General features: G+C 48.3%; 1 protein-coding gene across 2 annotated transcripts; it reads left to right on the forward strand.

The window, feature by feature from the left end:
- The first annotated feature begins 1228 nt into the window (after positions 1–1228).
- Positions 1229–6508, forward strand: LOC132381610 (zinc finger protein 585A-like). 2 transcript variants are annotated; one of them, XM_059951125.1, is made up of 2 exons: positions 1229–1317; positions 4348–6508. In XM_059951125.1, the coding sequence occupies exon 2, from the start codon at positions 5008–5010 to the stop codon at positions 6304–6306; it is 1299 nt and encodes a 432-aa protein (XP_059807108.1). In that variant the 5' UTR covers positions 1229–1317; positions 4348–5007; the 3' UTR covers positions 6307–6508. The 2 variants fall into 2 exon arrangements, with proteins under 2 accessions (XP_059807108.1, XP_059807109.1); XM_059951126.1 differs by lacking the exon at positions 1229–1317 and adding an exon at positions 1338–1590.
- The last annotated feature ends 2364 nt before the right edge of the window (positions 6509–8872 follow it).

Raw genomic sequence — 8872 nt, forward strand, 5'->3', positions numbered from 1 at the left:
ATGTACCCTCTGCTTATATATAACACACAATGACTTGGCCTCCACAGCTTTATGTGGCAATGAATTCACAGATTCCCCACCCTCTGGCTAAAGGAATTCCTCCTCACCTCTGTTCTGAATGGATGTCCCTCTATTCTGAGACTGTGCCCTTTGGTCCTCGACTCCCTCAGTATACCTCAGTTTCTCAGACTCCACATCCACTCTATCTAGGCCTTTCAATATTCAATAGACTTCAATGAGATCACGCCTCATTCTTTTAAACTCCAGTAAATACAGCTCCACAGTCATCACACACTCCTCATACGTAAACCCTTTCATTTCTGAAATCATTCTCGTTGACCTCCTCTGGACACTGTTCAGTGCCAGTACATATTCAGTTAGATAAGGGCCTCAAAACTGTTCATAATACTCTGAGTTCAACGCCTTTTAAAACCTCACCATTGCTTTTATATTCCAGTCCCCTTGAAATGAATGCTAACATTTAATTTTTCTTCATACCACCGATTCAACCTGCAAATTAACCTTTAGGGAATCTTGTTGAGGTGTTAAGCTCTTTCCCTGCTATGGGTCATTTTCACTGACTTCAAACGGCCGCGCCTCACACAGCTGGGCTGTGTGAGCATTACACTGCACTGTTGTCCTCTAATCCACGGAGGGGCCAGCACTGGACTCTGCTCTGGGGTTCCAGAAAGTGTCGTTGTGGAGGAGGATGAAATCAGACCAGAAGAATGTGGCTAAAAATGAAAGATCAGGAATATTTGGAACTGATTGACTAAAAAAAATACTTATTTCTATGAAATGCTGAAGGAACAGCAGATCAGACATCTATGGAGAGGAATAAACAGTCAATATTTCGGGCCCAGACCTTGCTGGCGACTGTTTTCAACCTGAAGTCACGGCTGTTGATTCCTCAGCCTGGCTTGATGAGTTCCTCCAGCATTTTGTGTGCGTTGCTCTATATATTCAGCACTTTCAGACTACCTAGTGTTTTTGAGTTATATCTGCATTTGTAAGTGGGTCGTACTTTGATTTTTGACAGACAGAATGCTTGTTGATATTACTCATATTGGTTGTGGGAGCTTGCTGCGTGAAGGTAGCTGCTGACAATGCAATATGAAACGATGCCCGGTTTTGAGTCATGTGACACAGGGGTTCCCGAATGGCACCTCGCTTACCCAGGTGACCCCGCGCTTCAGAAGTCGCAGTCGCAGCCCTGCCGATCAAGTGCGCGTGCGTGGGAGGGGGAGGGGATTGCAGCCGTTCCGGGAAGCTGCGCATGCGCCCGGCGGACGAATGGCTGGGCAGGGTCGGCGGCAGGTAGGAGCGGGACTCCGGGAGGGGGCTTTCACTTCATCGGCCTCGGCACCCCGGGCTGGGCGACGATCGCAGCGGGCTCTGGGCCTACCGTGGCCCCGCACTGCGGGGCAGCCTCGGTCCTCGCGACCCGCACCCGGAGGCCGGGAGATTTTCTGCCGAGAGGGGCGAAGCTGCTGCGCCATTTCTGCGGCGCATGCGCCTCGGCGGGCATCTCCTGGTCACTTTCGGGGTGCAGAGACAGTCCTGGGTGACCCTTGCAGCCTCTTCCCCCCAGTAAGTGCCGGCGCGGGGAATGGGACGCTGCCGAGTTATCTGAATGCAGGGAGGAGGACCTCGGGATAGACATAGAGCTCCGGTTTAATCTCGGCTGAAGAGTCCTTTTCAGCCACTGAAACTGTCATCAGGCGCTGCAGAGCAAAATAAAAATCCTTGCATCAGCTTCAGTTCTTCTGAAAATCCTTTGTTCTACTCCCTGTTGTTCTATATCCTATTGTTCCTTAAAGCCATAAGGCACAGGAAGAGCATTAGGCCTTTCGGATCTGTCATTCCATTATCCTTCTCCTGCCCTCTCCCCGTTAATCTTTCGGGCCCTGACTAATCAAGATCCGATCAACCTGAGCTTTAACTATACCCAGTGACTTGGCCTCAGATTCACAGATTTCCACAGAATTCACAGAATTCCACAGATTCACCACCCTCTGGCTAAAGGAATTCCTCCCCATCCATATTCTAAATGGACATCCCTCTGTTCTGAGGTTGTGCCCCCTGGTCCTGGACTCTTCCCACAATAAGAAACGTACTCTGCCCAGCCACTCGATTTAGGCCCTTCAGTATTCCGTAGGTTTGAATGAGAGCCCCCGCGTTCTTCTAAACTTCAGCGTGTATAAACTCAGAGCCATCAAATGCTGTTCCTACGTTAAGTCTCTCGTTCCTGGAATCATTCTCATGAACTTTCTCGCGACCTCTCCAGTGCTCCCATTTAATTCCCTAAATAATGGGCCCAAAACTGCTCTCAGTCCGCCAAGTACAATCTAAGAAATGACTGATAAAGCCTCAATATTACATCATTGCTTTTATATTCCGGTGTTCTCAGAATTAACATTGCATTTGCCTTCCTCACCTCTGACTCAACCTGTAAGTTAGCCTTTAGGGAATCCTACACAAGGACTCCCAAGTCCCTTTGCACCTCTGAATATTGAATTTTCTCCCCTTTTACAGAATAATCTACACCTTTATTTCTTCTGCCAAAGTGCATGACTTCACACCTCCCTGCCCTGTTTTCCATTTGCGCCCTGCTTCTGTAACCCCGCCTGTCCCTCCGCCTCTCTTGGTGTCATCTGCAGACCCGGCCACAAAGCCGTCAATTCCTTCTTCCGAATCATTTACGTTTACTGTGAAAAGAAACAGTTCCAACTCCAGACATCAGCAACAAATCAGGAAAAGGCCCCTTTCTTCCTTGCCTTTACATTCTGCCAGTCAGCCGCCCTTCTACCCATTCCAGTGGTGGTGAGGACATGTTTTGCACCATTCTGTCTGGGTACATAACGATATCAAACACCGTTGTCCTGGGTAACTAACGTGCTGTAGCTCAGACATCACAAAACTGCCACAGCTGAACAATCGCCAGTGAGAAAGACCAGTGTCCTCCCTTCGTATTCGTTGACATTGCATCACTGTCAAATACCCAGGGGGGGAGGGGTCACGATAGACAATAGGTGCAGGAGTAGGCCATTCGGCCCTTCTAACCAGCACTGCCATTCACTGTGATCATGGCTGATCATACACAATCAGTACCCCGTTCCTGCCCTCTCCCCATATCCCTTGACCCCGCAAGAGCTCTATCTAACTCTCTCTTGAATGCATCCAGAGACCTGGCCTCCACTGCCTTCTGGGGCAGAGCATTCCACATATCCACCACTCTCTGGGTGAAAAAGTTTTTCTGCATCTCTGTTCTAAATGGCCTACCCCTTATTCTTAAACTGTGGCCTCTAGTTCTGGACTCACCCATCAGCGGGAACATGCTTCCTGCCTCCAGCGTGTCCAATCCCTTAATAATCTTATATGTCTCAATCAGATCCCCTCTCATCCTTCTAAATTCCAGTGTATACAAGCCCAGTCGCTCCAATCTTTCAACATATGACAGTCCCGCCATTCCGGGAATTAACCTTGTGAACCTACGCTGCACTCCCTCAATAGCAAGAATGTCCTTCCTCAAATTTGGAGACCAAAACTGCATACAATACTCCAGGTGGGGTCTCACCAGGGCCCTGTACAGCTGCAGAAGGACCTCTTTACTCCTATACTCAATTCCTCTTGTTATAAAGGCCAACATGCCATTAGCTTTCTTCACTGCCTGCTGTACCTGCATGCTTGCTTTCATTGACCGATGTATAAGAACACCTAGATCGCGTTGTGCTTCCCCTTTTCCTAAATTGACTGCATTTAGATAGTAATCTGCCTTCCTGTTCTATTGTCTATTGTCTCCGCCTCACGACCCACACCCGGACGCCGGGAGATTTTCTGCCGAGGAGCGAAGCTGCTGCGCCATTTCTGTGGCGCATGCGCCTCGGCAGGGCCGCGGCGGGCATCTCCTCCTTGTCACTTTCGGGGTATTGAGACAGTCCTGGGTGACCCTTCCAGCCTTTTTCCCCCCAGTAAGTGCCGGCGCAGGGAATGGGAGCGGGAGCATCTCTCAGACGCTGCCGAGTTACAGTTACAAAGAATAATTACAAAGTCATGTGATGTGATTTGCTCTTTGCAGTGGAGTGGGACTTGACCAGATCTAGAAATAATTTCATTGGAGAGAGACAAACTGAGCCAAGTCACAGATTGAAAATTTGACAGAAATGTCCATTCTGATACAGACAATAAAACAGAGAATTTGATGGTCAGTCTAGGTTCCCAGTTCCTCCAGTTTGTGTTGAACCTCACTGTAACAGTGTGATGTCAGAGTTTACCTTAGAGAGTATAAGAAACTCGTCTCAAGTGTTGTTATTTACCCATTCGTGTCTTTTGTAAATCTTTTTACAGGTTAGAAACGGCAAAGGATTTGTGTACGGGAATCTCGCACACAACAACCAGTCAGTTCTGCTGCGTCTGCCCAGATATATAACGAGAGACCTGATTTTACATTGTAACACCAGTATTTCTGCTGTTGATTGTTGGAGATGAATATGGCTTTCACCCAGATCCAAATGTGCTTTGTCTTTGAAGTGAGGTTTTCTGTTTAAATTCAGTGAAATCCACTGGAACCGGGGTGCTGAGAGCATCCCCAACATTTGTTCACCAGAGATTAGTTCTTCATCTGCATTGATTGTTCGAGGAATTCAGTACGTCTCTCATCTGACTTGGTGACCCCCTCCCCCCGGAGAATTGAGAGCAGGGAGATATCATTCGTCAGCTCTCAGTGGGAGAAGGGATTCAGTCACTCAGCCCACCCACCGACACACCAGGGGGTTCACAGTGTGGAGAGGCCATTCACCAGCTCTGAGTGTGGGAGGGATATATTCAGCCATCCAGCCTGAAGATCCATCAGCAAGTTCACACCATAGTGAGAGTGTACACCATTTCCATCAGTGAGAATAGCTTCACTCGCTCCACCCTCTGCAGGCACACCAATGTGCCCACAACGGAGAGGGCTCATTCATCTGTTCCATGTGAGGAAAAGGATTTGCTAATTCATACCCTGGGATGAGTCACCAGCAAGTCCACCTCGAGCAGAGGCCATTCTCTTGCTCAGACTGCGGAAAGGCATATATTCGGTCATTCGATCTGCGGAGGCACCAGAGAGTCCACACCGGGGAGAGGCCGTACATCTGCTCTGAGTGTGGGAAGGGATTCACCCGGTCATCCTACCTACAGGCACACCAGTCAGTTCACACTGGGGAGAGGCCGTTCACCTGCTCAGACTGTGGGAAGGCATTCACTCGGTCATCCGCCCTACAGACACACCGGTCAGTTCACACTGGGGAGAGACCATTCATCTGCTCAGACTGTGGGAAGGGATTCACTCGGTCATCCTACCTACAGACGCACCAGTTAGTTCACAGTGGGGAAAGACCGTTCATCTGCTCGGACTGTGGGAAGGGATTCACTCACCCATCTCGCCTACAGACACACCAGCGAGTTCACACAGGGGAGAGGCCATTTATCTGTTCTGTTTGTGGGAAGAGCTTCACACGGTCGTCAGATCTGTTGACACACGAGCGATTTCACACTGGGGAGAGGCCATACATCTGCTCTGTCTGTGGGAAGGGGTTCACTCGGTCATCTGATCTGCTGACACACCAGCGAGTTCACACTGGGGAGAGACCGTTCACCTGCTTAGATTGCGGGAAGGGATTCACTCAGTCATCCCAACTGAAGATACATCAGCGAGTTCACTCCGGGGAGAGGCCATTCATCTGCTCAGAGTGTGGGAAGACATTTACCCACCCATCTCACCTGCAGAAACACCAGCGAGTTCACACTGGGGAGAGACCATTTATCTGTTCCGTGTGTGGGAAGAGCTTCACTTGGTCATCTGATCTATTGACACACCAGCGAGTTCACACTGGGGAGAGGCCGTACACTTGTTCTGAATGTGGGAAGCATTTCAGTCGGTTGTCCCATTTGCAGACACACCAGACAGTTCACACTGGGTGGAGACCGTTTACTTGCTCTGAATGTGGGAAGGGATTCACCCGGTCATCCCACCTACAGAGGCACCAGTCAGTTCACACTGGGGAGAGGCCATTCAGTTGCTCAGTCTGTGGAAAGGGATTCACTCAGTCATCTGACCTGCTAGCACACCAGTCGGTTCACACCGGGGAGAGGCCGTTCACCTGCTCAGATTGTGGGAAGGGATTTTCGCTGTCATCTCAACTGAAGGTCCATCAGCGAGTTCACACTGAGGAGAGGCCATTTACCTACACTGAATGTGGGAAGGGATTCACTCAATTATCCCACCTTGTGAAGCACTTCCAAGTTCACACTGTGGAAAAGGTTTAAATCAGTTGCAAGATGGAAATTTAAGCACCCCTGCCGAATCCAGAGACAAGTTCAAAGATGACTGTTGATGTCAGAATCTGCAATGATCACTGCTGCTCATCACCCCCTGGTCACTGGGCCTGAGAGGAGTTCCTTCTGCTGTTCACCTCTATTTCGATTGGAGTTTAATATCCTGGTTCTGTTACAAATAAATCAGGTCTATTTTAAATGCTGTGTCGGGTACTTATTTAATCTGCAACACACTCAGTGCACTATAGAGCGTCAGCTTAACTCAGCTAGTCCCCCTCCATGTTTCCATTCCATGACTCTCCTGTTAAATTCATCCCTGATGCTCACCTCTTGCTCTATCTGTGGTGAGATAGTCTCCACTCTATGGGTGAAGAGGTTTCACTTGAATTTCCCGCTCGTCTTTCTGCGGACCGAAAGAGAAGAAGGCGAGCTCCCTGTGGTTGGCTAGACGTGCCCTTCAACTCTCAAACGTCTGGGCTGGCAAAGAATTGGTTGTTAACCCTCCTCATTCCCTGCTCTTCGCAACATTGCGGGTCACGCAGTACTTTCGATGGGCTGCGTCTCCCACAGCTGGTTGTTACAGTACACCGCTGTCCTCTGAAGGTGAGTGGGGGACCATTAGTTGGATGTTGAGTGAGGGCAGGATTTGCGGCTCTGGACTGGTGGGGGTAAGAGCGTAAGATGATGAAGGATGAAACCAGGAGCTGTGACAACCAAAGGCAGAATACCACATTTGGAAGCTGATTGACAGAAAAGCAATGGTCGACTTTGTGACACACGCGATCCTTAATGACATTGAGTATGTTGGTTACGGGAGCTTCCTGTGTTCAACTGTATACCGAGTTTTAATAAGAATATTGATTGCATTGGTGCCATTTCACAGAAGGAAGGCAATACTTGTAAACGCGTTGTTCTTACCCAGAGAGCTCTGAGCTTAAGAATTCGCTGCAACTGGGAATCAAGCATGCGGGTGAGTGTCCAAAGTTGTGCTAAAAGGCACTCAGTGGACAACAGATTCTGGGTGTTTGGCAGCAGGGAGGGGAGGGGTTCCAGGCTGGAACCGAGGGTGATGGAAGGATTTGGGACGCAACCAAAATGATTTCTCTGAGTTCATCTCAGATTGTAAATTTCTAATAAATCTTTCAGACAAGTAAGGAAGCAATTTTCTACCAATTGAAGTGGAACATTGTGATCAGGTGCAATGTCAGACCGGCTGATGTCCATATCTCGATAGATGATAATAGTTGAGACTGTCCCAAAAGAAGGTACTAGTTCCATATTCCAGTGAATTAAAATGTCATTTAGAACTGGATGGAGAAAATCTCCTTCCAGCATCATTTTCGGTTCTTCAGTAAGTCACTTTTGTTGAACGTTATCTGGTTCTGGAACCTGCCAAGCAAGACCATTGTTTCTTCCATTTTGTCTGCGTGTATAATGATAATAAACACCTCAGTCTTGGGGGACGAGTCCTGTAGCATTCACACCTCAAAAGGTCCTCACATTGACGGTCTCCATTGCCACTGTGGAGTTCACCACCGTCAATCACCTCGGGGTCACACTGATCAGAAAATCTCCAGGAGCAGGCGTGTAAGTACTGTGTGCTCCTAGTGGGACGTGTCCACGTGTTAGACTGTAGCAGTGGGTAGAGACGCAGATAATTGACTGGGTTGACCCATTATGATATGGACAGGTAGACAGTCACAGAATTTAACGGTGAGCACAAATGCCGAAGGATGAGGATTTGTTCTCTTAAATTGTGTAGAGCCTCACTCTAACAGTGTGATGTCAGAACTCAACTTGAAGACTAATGTCTCCTCTGAAATGTCCGTCCTTAACCTAGTGATGTTATTTGTAGACTTTTTACAGGGTAGAAATGACGAAGGATTTATTTGCAGCAAAGTCAAACACGAGAACATATCATTTCTGCTATGAATATGGGTTCACCAGCAGTTGAAGAATACCATCGATCTTGGGATGTGGTGGTACAGATGTATCTCGTAGGAAAAGGGGAGATGCAACGAGACCTGGGTGTCATTGTACACCAGTCATTGAAGGTGGGCATGCAGGTACAGCAGGCAGTGAAAAAGGCAAATGGTATGTTGGCATTCATAGCAAAAGGATTTGAGTACAGGAGCAGGGAGGTTCTACTGCAGTTGTACAAGGCCTTGGTGAGACCGCACCTAGAATATTGTGTGCAGTTTTGGTCCCCTAATCTGAGGAAAGACATTCTTGCCATAGAATGAGTACAGAGAAGGTTCACCAGATTGAATCCTGGGATGGCAGGACTTTCATATGAAGAAAGACTAGATCGACTAGGCTTACACTCTCTGGAATTTAGAAGATTGAGGAGGGATCTTATTGAAACGTATAAAATTCTAAAGGGATTGGACAGGCAAGATGCAGGAAGGTTGTTTCCGATGTTGGGGAAGTCCAGAACGAGGGGTCAGAGTTTAAGGATAAAGGGGAAGCCTTTTAGGACCGAGATGAGGAAAAACTTCTTCACACAGAGAGTGGTGAATCTGTGGAATTCTCTGCCACAAGAAACAGTTGTGGCTGG

The sequence above is a fragment of the Hypanus sabinus genome, chromosome 26, assembly GCF_030144855.1.
Source record: "Hypanus sabinus isolate sHypSab1 chromosome 26, sHypSab1.hap1, whole genome shotgun sequence".
NCBI classification, from domain to species: domain Eukaryota; kingdom Metazoa; phylum Chordata; class Chondrichthyes; order Myliobatiformes; family Dasyatidae; genus Hypanus; species Hypanus sabinus.